The 18,379-nt window shown below is 34.1% G+C and overlaps 1 protein-coding gene across 1 annotated transcript in view; it reads left to right on the top strand.

The window, feature by feature from the left end:
• Nucleotides 1–5,062, top strand: part of LOC126890913 (zinc finger protein 208-like) — a 62,583-nt gene extending 57,521 nt beyond the window's left edge. Inside the window, exon 3 of the mRNA XM_050660079.1 lies at nt 1,216–5,062. Within this exon, the coding sequence (XP_050516036.1) occupies nt 1,216–3,207 (1,992 nt within the window). The 3' untranslated portion in view covers nt 3,208–5,062. The remainder of the gene's footprint in view (nt 1–1,215) is intronic.
• Nucleotides 5,063–18,379: the final 13,317 nt, after the last annotated feature.

The following is an 18,379-nucleotide window of genomic DNA, read 5'->3' as shown; positions in this document are numbered from 1 at the left end:
GTACTTTATCGAATGCCTTTTCGAAGTCCACGAAACATGTAAAGACATCTTTTCTTTGGTCACGGCATTTTTGTAATAGGATGTTAAGCTGTTAAGCGCAAAATACCTGCACGGTACCAAAATAAAATTCAGAAAATATGGAAAAACCGAACGTCAACAACAGTGCGCATTCAAATCTCAAATACAAAGTGAATCTCGTCGTGCTGGAGTAGTTACTTTCTTGGAGCTGTGTATAAAACACGATTACCTAATGTTTTATTTCTTTCAAACATATTTCTTTAAGGTACTAGTACACTTTAGAGGACCAAAAAGAAGCATTTTTTCAAGATATTTTTTCTCAGACCCTCTCTTAAAAATAAACATAAAACTTTTTACATATTAATATCTAACTCTTAGAGAATACAAAAAATATATCTTTTTCATTTATGCACGTACACTAATACTGTAGAGAGCGCCAAAGTTGAGGCCTCGAAAAAAAGTAATTCCGATGGCGGACAGTTAATCTCAGGATTGGGATCTCTGGAACAAAAAAATCGTACGGCATTTGAAAAAGGAAGGTTTCTTACGTGACAATTTACCACCGTTAGTGAAAAATTCCGCAAAAAAAAGATTTTACGGAAATTTGAAAAAATTTTGTGAAAAAATCGCCCGTTTTTCTTCAGTTTTTCATGGTTAAAAAATATATATTTTTTATTTTTTGGTCAAATTGTGGTAAATTGTCACGTAAGAAACCTTTCTTTTTCAAATGCAGTACGATTTTTTTGTTTCAGATATTCCAATCGTGAGATTAACGCCCGGTGTCATAATCAACTTAAAGTGAACATTAACTAAAGTTCACTTTAACGTTGACATTTACCCATCTGAATTGCATTGACAAGGGTACCAACTTAAAACTTAAAGTCCACTTTAACTGATTATGAAACCGGGCGTAACTGTCCGCCATCATTTTTCGAGGCCTCGACTTTTGCGCCCTCTACAATATTATTGTGCGTGCATAAATGATAAAGGATATATTTTTTGTACTCTCTAAGAGTTAGATATTAACATGTAAAAAGTTTTACGTTCATTTTTAATAAAGGTTCTGAGAAAAAAATTCTTGAAAAAAAAGATTTTTTTGTCTTCTAAAGTGTACTAGTTACCTTAATACAGCCTAAATTTGACTACTGCTATTATACATTACTTATTCATTTAGTTGCAATTTAATTGATTTAATAGAGGATTATAATTTTAGGTCTCTCTTATAAACATATGAAAACTGATGCCAGTAGCCTTTTAACAAATGATGATAGAAGTGGCAGTAATTTGAGCCAATATATAATTTCCAATACCAATGTGAACACTGGAGGACAACGTTTTATATGTATCATTTGCAAGAAACCATTGTCAAGTAATTCTCGTTTAGAACTTCATATGAGGATACATAGCGATGAAAAATCATTTGAATGTCAAATTTGCTCCAAACAATTTGCAACGAAATCACTTTTAAAACCGCATATGAGAGTGCATACTGGTGAAAAACCATTTAAATGTGAAATATGCGCCAAACAATTTTCATTAAAGAGTAATTTAAAAGGACATATGTTAGTACATTCTGGTGAAAAACCATTTAAATGTGAAATGTGCACCAAACGGTTTTCAACGAAACAAATTTTAAAATCCCATATGAGAGTGCATACTGGTGAAAAACCATTTATTTGTGAAATTTGCGCCAAACAATTTGCATCAAAGGGTAATTTAAAAGAACATATGACAGTGCATTTTGGTGAAAAACCATTTGAATGTGAAATTTGCACCAAACAGTTTTCAACGACACAAATTTTAAAAATGCATATGAGAGTGCATACTGGTGAAAAAAAATTTAACTGTGAAATTTGCACTAAAAAATTTTTAAGAAGGGGTGAGCTAAACCGACATAGTAGAGTGCATACTGGTGAAAAACCATTTGAGTGTGAACTTTGCTCCAAACACTTTTCAACGAAACAAGTTTTAAAATTACATATGACTGTGCATACTGGTGAAAAACTATTTGAATGTGAAATATGCGCCAAACAATTTTCATCGAAACAAGTTTTAAAATTGCATATGAGAATGCATACTGGTGAAAAACCATTTGAATGTGAAATTTGCATTAAACAGTTTTCAACGAAACAATCTTTACAATCGCATATGAGAGTGCATACTGGGGAAAAACCATTTAAATGTGAAATTTGCACCAAACAGTTTTTAACGAAACAAGTTTTAAAATCGCATATGACAGTGCATCCTGGTGAAAAGCCATTTGAGTGTGAAACTTGTACCAAACAGTTTTCAACGATAACCCTTTTAAAATCGCATATGAAAGTGCATAGTGGTGAAAAACCATTTAAATGTGAAATATGTGCCAAGCAATTTTCATCAAAGAGTAATTTAAAATCACATATGTCAGTGCATCCTGGTGAAAAACCATTTAAATGTGAAATGTGCACCAAACAGTTTTCAACGAAATCACTTTTAAAATCCCATATGACAGTGCATACTGGTGAAAAACCATTTATATGTAAAATTTGCGCCAAACAATTTTCATCAAAGGGTAATTTAAAATGTCATATGACAGTGCATTCTGGTGAAAAACCATTTGAATGTGAAATTTGCACCAAACAGTTTTCAAGAAACTCACACTTTACTAGACATATGAGAGTGCATACTGGTGAAAAAAAATTTGATTGTGAAATTTGCACTAAAAAATTTTTAAGACAGGGTGATTTAAATCGACATATGAGAGTGCATACTGGTGAAAAACCATTTGAGTGTGAAATTTGCGGCAAACACTTTACAAAAAAGACTAATTTAAAAGTACATAATATGACAGTGCATCCTGGTAAAAAATCATTTGAATGTGAAATTTGCACCAAACAGTTTTCAACGAAACACGTTTTAAAAGTGCATATGAGAGTGCATACTGGTGAAAAACCATTTGAATGTACAATTTGCACCAAACACTTTTCAACAAAGGGTAATTTAATATGTCATATGACAGTGCATTCTGGTGAAAAACCATTTGAATGTGAAATTTGCAAAAAACAGTTTTCAATGAAATTATATTTAAAATCACATATTAGAGTACATAATGATGAAAAACCATTTGAATGTGAAATTTGCACCAAAAAGTTTTCAACGAAACCATTTTTAAAATCTCATATGAGAGTGCATACGGTGAAAAACCACTAGAGTGTCAAATTTGCGCCAAACAATTTTCAGTGAAATTATATTTAAAATTGCATATGAGAGTGCGAGTACTGGTGAAAAACCATTTAAATGTGAAATTTGCACCAAAAAGTTTTCAACGAAACCATTTTTAAAATCTCATATGACAACGCATACTGGTCAAAAATAATTTGAATGTGAAATTTGCACGAAACACTTTTCAACAAAGAGCTATTTTTATTAATGCATATGAAATTGGATATAGGTGAAAAACCATTTAAATGTGAAATTTACACAAAACAGTTTACAACTAAACCAATTTTACAATCGCATATGGGAGTGCATACTGACTATGCAGAGAATACAAAGAGTGATATAAAAGTACATAATATGAGACTGCATATAGGTGAAAAATAATTTGAATGTGAAATTTGCAATAAACATTTTTTAACGAACCATAAAACAAGTCTGGCGATTCTATTGTTGCTAGTTCATTTACCGTTACCCAGGGTGCACGTGTAGTATTCTACTACGGACGCGGACTAGCTTCACACCCCAGTGTAAAACATTTGTTAAAATCGCATGACAGTGCATACTGGTGAAAAACCATTTGAATGTGAAATTTGCACCAAACAGTGGAACAGTGAACCCATAAGATGCAAATTAGTAATTAACAAAGAACTAATTGAACAAGTCTCGAGATTACAATATCTGGGAGTCGAAATATGTAGTTATGGAGATGTTAAAGAGAGCGTCCGAAAGCAAGCAAATAAAGCCAATTACGTGTCAGGATGTCTGAGGGATGTCATCTGGAGAAACAAAGATATGAGAGAACACACTCAGAGAAAGATATAAAACGCTGAGAGACAGAATACCGAGCGACAGAATAAGATCTCTGTAACATACAAGATATAGTACGGTGGGGAAGACAGAGACGACAAGAGTGGAATCAGCATGTGACGAGAATGGACAGCGAGAGAATAGCCCGTATAGCCAGGGATTCGAAACCAACAGGCAAGAGACCAATAGGAAGGCCCTTTAAAAGGTGGCGAGATAGCTGGCAGTCAACATCACAGCTACGAATATAAGCTCAAAATCGGTAAGGAACAGGCCAAGAGGCATATTATAAGAAGAAGAAGAAGTATATGAAAGTGCATACTGGTGTAAAACCATTTAAATGTGAACTTTTCACCAAACAGTTTTCAATGAAACAAGTTTTAAAATCGTATACGACAGTGCACCCTGGTGAAAAATCATTTGAATGTGAAATATGCATCAAAGAGTTTTCAACGAAACCACTTTTAAAATTACACATGAGAGTGCATACTGGTGAAAAACCATTTGATTGTGAAATTTACACCAAAGAGTTTTCAACGAAACCACTTTTAAAATTACACATGAGAGTGCATACTGGTGAAAAACCATTTAAATGTGAAATTTGCGCCAAACAATTTTCATCAAAGAGTAATTTAACAGCATATATAACTGCATCCTGGTGAAAAACCATTTGAATGCGAAATGTGCACCACACAGTTTTCGATCAAATCGCTTTAAAAATCGCATATGAGAGTGCATACTGGTGAAAAACCGTTTAAATGTGAAATTTGCGTCAAACAATTTTCAACAAAGAGTAATTTAAAGTACATAATATGAGACTGAATATAGGTGAAAAATTATTTGAATGTGAAATGTGCAATAAACAGTTTTTAACGAAGCATAAAACAAATTTTAAAATCGCATATGAGAGTGCATACTGGTGAAAAATCATTTGAATGTGAAATATGCACCAAAGAGTTTTCAACTATAATAACAGTTTAAATTTAGTTTCTTGTGAATACTTTTACTTATGCAATTAATATACAGTAATAGTAAACACGAATGTCTAATTTTTTATTATTACGATTTCCACGACCTATAAACATATTTCCTTCACCCAATCTAGCTTTGACTACTTGTGATGTTGGAACTAGTGTTTGAATAGATAGATAGATAGATAGATATTTTCATTTACCCTTTGTTACATACACGTATGCATAGAGCATGTCAAAAAGTACAATAAAATATTACAAACACTACAGTTACAATCAAAAGTAATATACAGGACCAGACAAATTAACAATAAGTTGCCCACAATTATTGTATAAATCATGTTAAATACAATAATTAAAATTCGCCCCAGACACTGGACATCTTCTAAATAATTAGAGCTAAGCATTCTGTAAATTCACGTACTGAATAAAAGGCGTGGCTTATTAAGAATTACTTTAAGTTTTTTTGAAATGTTCTTAGTGAATTAAAATTTTTAAAACTAGATGGTAGTGTTGTAAAAAGTAGGGAACGTGTATATTCAGGAGATTTTCTAAAATTATAGTAAAACCTGTGTTACCAGCCCCCTGCCAAAAACGGCCACCTTTAAAATTCCCCAAACCAATTATATCTAGACTACAAAAACTGGCAATACCGGCCACCTTTCTAAATCGGTCAATGGTTCTTTTATTTTAGTGGCCGTTACTGACAGATTTTACCAGTAAAACCTGTGTTACCGGCCACCTGCCAAAATCGGCCTCCTATACGCTGTGAGCTCGTACGTAGAGGGGATATTTACAAATTCGCGAGCGCCAGTAGTGACGAGTCTATAAACGTTTACCGGAAATTTGCCATAAATGTCGAAGTGATTAATTTAAAATTAAAATTAAAAACATTAATTACAAAAATATTAGTTGGTCAAAGCTGTGGTATATATTTTTACCTTAAATATACTTACGTTGTAACTACTGAATTTAAGTTTTTTTAATGTTCCGTAATATGTAATTATAAAATAATCTATTAATCTTAGCGCCATCTACACCATAATTGTGAAAGTATCCTAAGTAAGAAATTCATATTTTATCAATAGAACGTCAAAATGATTACCAAAATCTTAAAAAAATCGATTACAATTTAATTACTTTTTTGTGTTGTAAATATTAAGCGACAACAATTAAATAATAAATTTAAAAATTACCGGTGAAAGTTGAATTAGTAATCCGCTAGGAGCGACACCAGCGAAGCTCAGAGCGTATACTAATGGCCAATTTCAAAATTCCCCAAACCAACTATATGTACATTCCCTTATTTATAACTTTGTATTTACGGCCACCTTTATAATACGGACGCGGCCAAATAATCACATATTTTTAAAGCCCATTTTGTAGAAATTTTCCTGTGAATGTCGGCCAAAATATTTATTTAACGGAAATACTCAGTACTATTAAATTTATGGTCTATTGTATCTACCTAAAAGGGGATTAAACAACGTGTATAATTAAAGTCTTATTATAATATGTCATAAATAAGGAAACGTTTGTCACTATTTATAAGTATGGTTTAAGTTTACAAAATTGGCCGAAAATTATGGTGTTGTAAAAACTCAAATTATCAAAGGATTATTATAAAAAATAAAAATGAGTTGAAAAATTCATTAAAAACGCTTAACATCTGTGTTTTCCGCGGTATAGTATGTACCTAGTTTTGTTTTATAGTATTAAAGTAGTTTTATTAGTTTCCGTTTATGTACATAATAATTTATATTTTGCTTTTATTAATAAAATAAACAAAGTTCGTCTATGTATTTATTGGCTTAAAAAACTGGCAATACCGACCACTTTTCTATATCGACAAATTAATATTTCATTTTTAGTGGCCGTTACTGGCAGGTTTTACTGTAATTTCTTTTAAACGCATAATATTCAATTTATATTACCAAACCCGGTCAGGGCTTAGACACATTGTTTATACAGTAGACTTCCTCTATAACGAGAACTGAAATGGCGGACTAATTACCTCGTTATACGCGGATCTCGCAACAATAATATTGTGCATACCACCACCACTGAAATGTCTTGATGCCTCTTACATAGTTTATTAGCTGTCGATGGACCTCAACAATGAAATTTGGCCATCGTTAATTTGTAAATTTCCTACAATATTCAATATCCGTTGATAGATAAACGAGAAAGAAGAAGTTTATTACCGGCCGGCGGTGGAATTTATTACAGTACACATCCGGCGGTGGTCTCAATAAGCACACAGATGTTGGATATTCCTTTATACAGACAGTTATGGTATTTATTTATGGCCATCACCACGCCAAAAACAGGTAAAGAAAGAAAGAAACATTCTTCGATTTTATTTTTTCTCGTTATAACCAAATATGCCTCGTTATAGAGGTGTTATAGTTCAATAGAAATTTCATGGGACATCTTGTGCACCTCGTTAGAAGCATGATACAATAACGCAAGATACGACACGCAGCGTTCCTAATTTCGTTTAGGTCGCGCATGACGTCACGTTGTGAGTAGATCCTTTACATTTCGAATGCATTGCCATTATGATTTGGGGATTTTAGCTTTTAATATCAGTTGTGAAGTTTTCGAGAAGTGCTGTTTTGTTTAGTATGATTAAATATAATTACAGTGGGACCTCGATAAGCCGGATTAATCGGGACCGCAGCCAATCCGGGTTATCGAAAATCCGGGTTAGCCGGAGAATATGGTAAAAATTGATAAAATACGGTATGTATACTTACAGATAAACTCCATTATAATTGATAAAGATAGTCTATCGCTAGTAGATTAACGACACACGTACATTTTTGTGCTCCTAGTAATTTTCAAGATTACGCTGTAAATAATAATAATTTCGCAAAGAAATTTTGCATACCAGTTTCCATATACCAATAGTCATTAGTGGTTGTAAAAAATTTTGTGTAAAAAAAGTGCAATTACAGTGAACATAAACAACTGTGAGTACCATTTCACAATTTATTAATAATAAAACAAACTATACTAATTACATACCAGTAAAAAACCCGATCATGCCTTCTACCTCAGTTTGTTCTAACTGCTCCAAAAACATAGCAACAGCTGACCGTAAACTTCAGTGCGATGGTTGTAAGCGACAAATACATATCACATGCACGGATCTTTCTTCCGACGATCGCGTTACTCGACAGAAAATTCGTGGGATAAGTATCCTATGTAATTCTTGCAGCTCAAATATCTCTAATTTTTCGGAAATAAAAGATCTTTTGCTGGACTTTAAAATGGAAATTCGTACGAAAATTAATGATTTTGAAAGTAAAATAACTGAGTTAAATAACAAGCTCAGCCAAATTGACTTGTTTAAGTCTACCGAATTCACGGATAATATTGCAAACGAAGCTGTAGATCGCATGACACGTGCGAAGAATATTCTAATCAGAGGCGTTCCAGAATCTTCCTCTGGGGATGCACAACGCAGAAAAGATGACGACGCAAATAAGATTAACCTTGTCTTGGCAACTGTTGGCTGTCAGGAAAAGCAAATCACTTTCTACAGAGTCGGCAAAGCGAACCAACGTTTTCCCCGAATGATAAAGGTAGTAATGAGTTCGGAATACCACGTTAAAGATATTTTGAGAAATAAAGCAAAACTTTTGGAAAACAAAGCCACGGAAAAATTCTCAATAATTGACGATAAGACGCCCATCCAACAAACACGCTTAAAAGAACTCCGAAATGAACTAGAAATTCGCAAAAATAACGGTGAACATGACTTAACAATTAAATACATTAATGGCACTCCCAGAATCACGAAATTTCGTTCATAATTTTTCTACCGATAGATTTAATGATTGGCTATTTCTATATACGAATTTAGATTCACTTTCTGCAAAATTTGATGAATTTGTATGCACAGTGCAACTTCTTCAGCCACACATTATGTGTATTGCTGAATCCTGGCTTAAACCCTCAATCCCTGATTCTTCTGTTAACATCAATGGATATACAATTTATCGTAAAGACAGAGAAAATCGTGTCGGTGGTGGTGTATGCATTTATTTATCTAATATTATTACCACAACTTTCAAAATTAACATTAACCCATTAGATATTCCTGGAATAGATGCTATTCACGTGTCTAAACTAAATGATTACTAAAAATCCATTTTGCCTTAATTTAGTCTGTATATACCGTCCACCTCTTACAGTACTTGCACACGATAATATTATGTTTACTAAACTTGAAGAACTATCATCTCTCGATAATCTCATTATTACTGGAGATTTTAATTTTCCGGAGATCACCTGGCCAATAACTTCGTTATCTGACACCGAAAACTCTCATAATTTATTTAAAAGTTTTGTAGTAAATTCGAACTTACTACAGCTCATTACAGAACCTACCAGATTTAGAACTAATAACCAACCATCTACTTTAGATCTGGTGCTTATTAACGACGAACAGCTGATTTCATCTCTCGAAATCAGCTCTCCTATAGGAAAGTCAGATCATGCAGTTATAACGGCTCACATCCAATTCAATCAAATTCTACCCCGCAAAAATAATATTGTAACATACACCACAACAGATTTTTCTGAAGTCGACGCTGAATTCTCTCAAATCAACTGGAATTTGTTTTTTGCTGACTTAAACGACCCTTCATCAATGTGGACTGCATTTCTCGATACCGTCCACAATATAATTTCTAAAAATACTACCATCCGTAAGACTTATAAAAACAATCTTAAACCGTGGATTAATCAAACGGCAACAGAAAAAATTAATCACAAACGACATCTCTGGCGGAAATTTAAACAGACCGGGCTTTACAGCGATTTTCAAAACCACCGCAGATTTTCAAATAATTTACAAACATTTCTAAAAACTTTAAGACGTAATTTTGAAACAAGTGTTATTGAAAGCGGTAACATTAAAAAAGTTTACAAATACATAAGATCCTCATTGACATCTAAAGTGTCCATACCTTTACTACAAAAACCTAATCAGACTTTATGCTCTTCTGACACAGATTCTTCCGAAACTCTCTCCTTAGCATTTTCACAGGTTTTTACTAAAGAATCGAATGATGGCAATCTACCTCCTATTAGGTGTAACCGTGTCGGCGCATCCTTAGAGCAAGTCGAATTTACAGTGGATCATGTCAAACAACATTTAATGAAACTTCGCACAGTCGCTTCACCTGGTTTAGATGGTTTAACACCAAAAATGTTAAAAAGATGCGCAGACACGCTTGCAATACCTTTAACGTTAATTATGCAGACTTCTTTTATCCAGAATTCCTTACCCCCTAGTTGGAAATTAGCATCCGTCACCCCTATTTTTAAAAAAGGCAACAAACTCGATCCCAACAATTATCGCCCGATTAGCTTGCTGTCAGTAGTTGGTAAGGTCATGGAAGCCATTATTTCCGAGGAAATGACTAAATTCCTTCTCCAGGAACATGTCATTCCAACACAACAACATGGATTTGTGTCTGGCCGCTCTACTCTAACCAATCTCCTACATTGTGTTAACGACTGGACGCTATCCCTTAACAGTTCGCAGCCGGTCGACGTTGTTTATTTAGACTTCTCTAAAGCCTTTGACCGTGTCCCTAAGCGCAGACTTCTACATAAGCTAGAACATTTCGGAGTTCGCGGTACTTTACTTCGTTGGATAGATGATTTCCTGACAGATCGACATTACAAAGTTAGAGTTGGCGAATCTTTCTCACAGGACAGGTTAGTGGAAAGTGGAGTGCCTCAGGGTTCTGTCCTCGGACCTCTGCTTTTTACGGTTTATACCAGCGATGTTCCTTATTATGTTTCCAGTAAAATATCGTTCTATGCTGATGACACAAAAATATATGCCAATCCTATGACAAACCAGTTAACCCTCCAAAGGGACTTGGACTCTATCTTTACTTGGTGTTCCCAATGGTTACTACCCTTAAACGCGGAAAAATGTGTAGTGCTTAGAATTGGTAAAAATAACCCACTTGTGCCGTATTTTGTTAACGGGCGACCATTAGATTCAGTGTTCTCGTATAACGACCTTGGTGTTATCGTAAACAGCAGTCTAACGTGGTCCGACCACGTTACTTCTATTTGTAAACGTGCGAACTCCAGACTATATCTTATTCGGAGGTGTTTTTCGAGAGTTTCAATGCAGTCATTCTGTAAACTTTACACTATTTACGTAAGACCGATTCTTGAATACGCTGGTCCAACGTGGCATCCTGATTTGGTTCGAGACAAAACATTGTTGGAAAACGTCCAAAGAAAAGCAACTCGAATTCCATTGGGACTGAGAAGACCCTCCTATGCAGAGAGACTTAGTATGGCCAATCTAACTTCCTTCGAACTTCGTCGACAACGTGGAGACTTAATAACCACTTTTAAAATATTAAAATTCAGTTTCGGAAATCTCGACGAAATGTTTACTATAAACCAAGATGAACGCCTCAGAGGTCACCAGTTCAAACTTAAAAAAGAGAACTTTTCTACGAGATCAAGGCAGAACTTCCTACCAAATAGAGTGTTCGAGAGTTGGAATAACCTTAGTGACAACATTGTCACGGCCCCCTCTACTAACACGTTTAAAAACAGACTTGACCGTTTCTTATTATAGCTGAACTATTTTATTTTTTTTTATGTAAACAAAAATTATATCTTTTTTCTTTTGTTTTATATTGTATCTACTAGTAGGTTAGTTATGTAATTTCTTTGTTTTTGGGCATAATAGGGACTTGTCCCTCTGCCCTTGCTTATGTATAATAATAATAATAATAAAAAAAATTGCAAAAACATGAAATACGTATGCACAGTACATGTAAATTACGTACAGATGTACAGTTTTGTTTATTTCTGGATAAAAAACTCAGTCAAAGTAAAAAAATGTTTGTTTTGTCTGATCAAAATCGGTCCGAGTTAGCCGGACTTCCGGGTTATAGGAGGCCGATTTATCGGGGTTACACTGTATTGAGAACATAATCTAATAATAGAAATCAATTACAAACATGATTTTTTATTAGGCAAGATACGTCTCATTATATATTATACTGTATAATACACAGCGTTGCTCTCTACTGTCGTTTTGAAGCTATGTTCTTTGGCATTTTTGTAATTAACTGTTTTTAATGGGAAATAAGCCACAATTTTACCAAAAAAATGATTTTACGTTTCGACGTCCAAATCGGATGCGGTTCTCAAAATACAAAAAATATTAATGAATTAAAGAAAAATTGTGTTTTGCTTAGTAAAAAATTCTTCTAATAATTTATTCAATCTGACTCATTTATATCAGCAATTCAGACATATATTATACATTTTAAAGTAGAAGACTTTAAAATGATATTGCCAATTGTTCATTCGATTACATGAAATCAACCCCAACTCAAGAATATCCGTCACAAAAAAATCATAGCATGTGATCTGTCCTTAAAAAGACAACCACATGCAATGGTGAGAGTAAAATTCTCGCGTTAGAGATTCCGTAGTAAATCACGAGGGAAAACCAGGAAAAAACCTCGTAATACTATCATGACATCGTAAGTATTAGGTCTTAATATTATTATCGTAAGTATTATATTATAATCTGGTATTAGTTTTGAGAGTAAACTAAAGTAAGACCTAAAACTGACGATGTCGGGATAGTATCACGAGGTTTTTTCCTGGTTTTCCCTCGTGATTTACTATGAAATCTCTAACCCGAAAATTTTACTGTCACCGTTGCATGTGGTTGTATTTTTAAAGACAGATCACATGCTATGATTTTTTTCAACAATTGGAAATATCACTTTAAAGTCTTCTCCATTAAAATGTATAATATATGTCTAAATTACCGATATAAATAAATTATTAGAAGAATTTTTTACTAAGCAACAACATTTTTGTTTACTTACTTAAGCCGTCCTCTTGTACCTTACGGTGTCGAGGTAAAACATTTTTGTTTAATTCATTAATATTTTTTGTATTTTGTCTACGGCATCAGATTTGACAACGGCATTAAAAATAGTTGCTCTCTACCAGAATCCACTTTGCCTTTTCCCGCTTTGGCTAAATTTTGGGATGGATAGCTTCTCTTTTTAAGGCATCGAAAATTTTTAGGAGAATATCCAAGCAGCTCGTGTTTCAGATTGCATTCATAATAGTCACTGTTACAATGTGTTGAAGAGATACGAGCGTTGTTAACGTTAAAATTGTCTGCACGTTTACGTTTACATCATTGTTTTCACACACATAACACTTTTTTGTCTTTTGGGAAACTAAAAACTTGATGTTCGTATCGAAACCTTGTGATTGATTGTAGGCATTACAACCAAACACGGCACACTTCATTTTTAATAAAAGTTTAACAAATTATAAGTAAAATTCACCTTAAACAAAAAAATAACCACCGTTTACTATACGACAACACTGAATTTAATGCTGTTCCGCTCACAGAGTGACCTAGCTACATAGGCCCCGCCCACCGACTCCATGTCATATAGGTATTCAGTTATTGTATCATGGTTATAAGCGAAACCTCGTAATACCCGTGTCCGTTATAGAGAAAGTCTTAGGTATTACGTTGTCTTGCGTTTGTGTCGCAGGTGGATTGACAAATATAATTTACACTATTTTATAACAAAGGGTGCTACGTTTTCTCGACTCTGTTTTATGGAATGGAAGCTTGGACCTTGAATGCTGCATCAATGAAAAAACTAGAATCATTCGAGCTGTGGGTGTACAGAAGAATTCTGAAAATATCGTGGACAGAACACGTTACAAACAAAGAGGTTCTGAGAAGGATGAATAAAGAAATGGAAATCCTAAATACCATCAAAACAAGAAAATTGGAATATCTCGGACATATTACACGTGGAGAGAGATACAGCTTGCTCCAATTGATTATGCAGGGAAAGATTCAAGGAAAGAGAAGCATAGGGCGACGCAGAATATCGTGGCTGCGCAACCTGAGAGAGTGGTACGGATGTACATCAAATGAACTTTTCAGAGCAGCCATCTCTAAAATACGAATAGCTATGATGATTGCCAACCTCCGCCGCGGAGATGGCACTTAAAGAAGAAGAAGATAACAAAGGTATCAATTGAAACTCCTTGATCCGGATAAGAGAGAGGCACATGCATAGGCATACGTGCCGTTCTATGATCATACATTAAGTCTTATTTCGTTACTCTATCCTGTATCCCCAGACAGCAAAAAGTCGTGAGGTGCGAAAATGATATTACTTCTTCATGTGCCGTGCTCGATTATCGAGCGTTGGCTATAGTAATTTTGTTGATTGCAGCTCGGAAAAGGGATGCAGAGGATCTGTGAAACCATTCTCTCAGGTTTTTAAGCCGTGACGTTCTTCTTCGACCTGGCCCCCTTCTTCCGTCTACCGTGGATTGTATTATTAAATGGAGTATTATATTATATATCTCTGGGTATTTGACGACTTCGGTGACTTTTCCCATCCGATGCCAAAACAACTTCGTTACAAACTATATCCACCCTACTTATTCGTAGGATTCTCAGATACACCCAGATTTCAAAGGCTTCCAGTTTCTTGAAAAGTGTATCCGTTACAAAAGAGTAGAGAACACATAATATCTCACTAATCTAATTTTCAGATTAAAAGTAATGTTTTCACATATTAATTTCTTTATCAAAGAATGCAGCTCTGGCCTTCTCTTTACATATTCTACTTTCTTTGGTCATATCCAAGTTCTCATATAGATTACAGCCAAGCTAGGTGATACTATTAGTTCTCTCTCCAGTCCACTCATTCACCATAAGCTGTTACTACTTCCGGTTGTATTGGCGTCTTACTGACAACCATCACCTTGGTCTTCGCGGTGTTTAGATTGAGTGCATATTCTTCAAACGTTGTGGTAATCCTATTAATCAGATGTTGAAGTTCTTCGTAATTGCTTGCAATTAACACCGTGTCAAACACTGCTTTATTGCAAACAAACTCAGAATAGATGTTAAATATTAGTGGAGACAAAATGCAGCCCTGCTTCACTCCTCTTCGGATTTGAAGTTCTTCAGATCAGCGGTTCTCAATCTGTGGTACATGTACCACTGGTGGTACATTTCATTTTTTGAGGTGGTACACAAAACGCAAAAACAGCCAAAATCAGCACCGCTATTATAGTTAATTAGATCACCTAGTTAGATATGTATTTCAGTTAGGTGGTACCAAAAATAATAAAAAGTATTTGGTGGTACATGACACAAAAAGATTGAGAACCGCTGCTTCAGATGATACTACAAGTAAGAAATGTACGGCTTTAGCACATTCAGAACATTATTGCTAAGTCTTGTCTAACACTATGTTAAAACTATTTTATTTACAAGGAGAGCATAATTGACTACTCATACCTAATAGGATGAAGAGTGGTAAAGCAGTAGGACCTCTTGGAATACCTGTGGAGGTTGGAAAAGTTCTGGAAGAGGAAGAGGTTGATAAAAGAACTGAAAAAAATTACTGATAAAGTTGGAAATTCAATAGCAAAAACTTGTCAGTGCTATTGTCTTTTATCATTAAAGAAATATTACACAGGGGTCTTTCAAAATTAAGAAACATACTGTACTTACAGTTTAATTAAGCAATAATTTTCTAATAATAATAACACTAGTTTACAACCAATTTGTGACTCGAATTCAAAATGCTGTTTTTTGTTAATTTTTGCTCTCTGAATATGATTATGATGGTAAAAAGTTCATAACACGTAAGATTTTTGAGTTATGATTTTTCAAAAAAAAATGAGTTATGATTTTTAAGTTATGAGTATTTTACTAAAAAATTTTTAAAACAGGCATTTGTAATAAATATATTGGGTTGTGATCTTATCTAATTAACGTTTTTCCTAAAAATTGTGCCTAATTTTTCAACACTGGGACATCTAATGTCTACGAATAACACATTAACATTTAAATAAAGAATAAACCAAAGGTAATCCTTAATCAGTAAACCTACCCATTTAAACTTATATAGTTCTAAACCATTTTAACGACTGTTACTCCTGCATAAAAGTGTCTGGGTTTTCAAGGAAGAGTAAGCATAAAATTGTATATCCAGATATTACCTCAGCAATAAAACCAGTTTTTCATGGAGAAGATTTACCAGCTCCAGGACCTCCGCAAATTGGGAGAAAGATTTGGAAATGTATGGTGATAAAACTGAACCTGATGATGTATCAAAACATAATGATTCTTATTTTCCCGAAAGCGACGAAAAAGCACCTTATTGCATCCAACAAGCAGAAATACAGTCGGAAAAATGAAAGAATACCCATGAACAAACATATAAAACACGCTGTATTTTCCTGTCACCGTGCCACACAGAAAATTTTCCAGTGCAAGTACATGTAACAATAATTATTACATGTACTTGCCAGGAGCGTCATTTGAAATTTTGTTTGGGGGGGGCAAGCACTATATATACAATACATTATGATGTTATGATGAATATTGATGTATTTTTTGTAAATTTCAGTCATTTTTTAGGGCCAGGGGGGGGGCAAATGCCCCCCCTGGATGCCCAAATGACGCCCCTGGTACTTGCGCTGGCCAATTTTTTGTCTGACACTGTGACAGGAAAATACAGTGTGTTTTATATGTTCGTTCATGGGTATTCTTTCATTTTTCCTACTGTACATGATTTAGTTCGAGACCTTCACTTGTCCAAAGGACATGCTTAACCCTTAGGTTCTAGAATACAATAATGGATTTTTTTTAAATGGAATTTACTAGCCAGTACAACTTACAATATTTAGAAACCGTAACCAGAAGCTATTCTCGTTTTTTACTATGCAGGATAAAATCTATGTTTGTGTTAATACAAATAGTGTTATGGGAAAATTGGGATATGCACAAAATTGTGTACAAAAGACTTTTGTGTTACAAAAGACTATAGATTTTGTTTCTAGTTCTGAACTTTATGTGTATATAGTATATAAGAATTTTTATAATAACCAGCAATATTTGATGCATTCTATGACTCCAAAACCTGACCAGATAATGTACGGTGGGCGCCTACGTAGAAATGCGCAGCACTTTAAGAAGAAGATAACTCAAAATATATACGTGGTGAAAGATTTTGGTGTTCAGAATTCGCATTCGGGACGCTTTAAACTCCCCGGTGCAGCCATTTTATTATCAGTCGCAACCTTTTTTTTTGTTTTTCTAGACGAAAAGGGGGTAAATACGTGGCCTAAGTGTCCTTTATTTGCTTTCTTCTATATCCGTCGTCTATTGTACTTATATATTGTAAAAGCCGGAGATACGGGATGCAGCCAGAAAGCAGTTTATTAACGAAAAATCTTGGATTTAAATTATTGTTTATTATTTTTATTTCAATTATTATAATTGTATAAAAGTAGTAACCTTTCCATCTGGGGGCTTTTCGTCTTCCTCGTATTACGAGAGATGTCGCTGTTTGCGTCTCAAAAGGTGAATTCATTGCATCGCGATGTTTTCCCTTAAATAGGCAGGGTTTGTCGATTTAGGTTTAGAGTTGTGAGTGCATAACTCCACTGAGGATGCATAGATGCTGAAATAGCTAAATGGACATGGTGGTCCAACTCTGAATCTAATGGAAACAAAAACTGCCTTTATCTTTTTTTTTGTTTATTTGTTGACTAGTCTAATTAGTGCCATAGTTCAAAGATATTTCTTTAACACAGCCTAGATTTGACTACTCCAATTATACATTACTTCTCATTTAGTCGCATTTTATTGATTTAATAGAGGATTATACTTTTAGGTCTCTCTTGTAAAGATATGAAAACGGATGCCAGTAGCCTCTTAACAAATGATGATAGAAGTGACAGTACTTTGAACCAAAATACAATTTCCAATACCAATGTGGACACTGGAGGACAACGTTTTATATGTATCATTTGCCACACACCATTGTCAAATAATTCTAGTTTAGAACTTCATATGAGGATACATACTGATGAAAATCCATTTGAACGTGAAATTTGTTCCAAACAATTTTCAACGAAACAATTCTTAAAATCGCATATGACAGTGCGTCCAGGTGAAAAACCATTTAAATGTGAAATATGCACTAAGCAATTTTCAAGGAAATCACTTTTAAAATCACATATGAGCGTGCATACTGGTGAAAAAAATTTTGTGTGTAAAATTTGCACCAAACAATTCTTAAGAAAAGAAAATTTAAAATCGCATATGAGAGTGCATACTGGCGAAAAACCATTTAAATGTGAAATTTGCACCAAACAATTTTCAACGAAACAAGTTTTACAATTGCATATAGGAGTGCATACTGGTGAAAAAAATTTTGCATGTGATATTTGCACCAAACAATTTTCAAGGAAAGAGAATTTAAAATCGCATATGAAAGTACATACTGGTGAAAAACCATTTGAATGTG

Source organism: Diabrotica virgifera, chromosome 9 (assembly GCF_917563875.1).
Source record: "Diabrotica virgifera virgifera chromosome 9, PGI_DIABVI_V3a".
Lineage (NCBI taxonomy): Eukaryota > Metazoa > Arthropoda > Insecta > Coleoptera > Chrysomelidae > Diabrotica > Diabrotica virgifera.
Note: the sequence above shows the minus strand (reverse complement) of the source record. Positions and strands in the feature narration are given on the sequence as shown.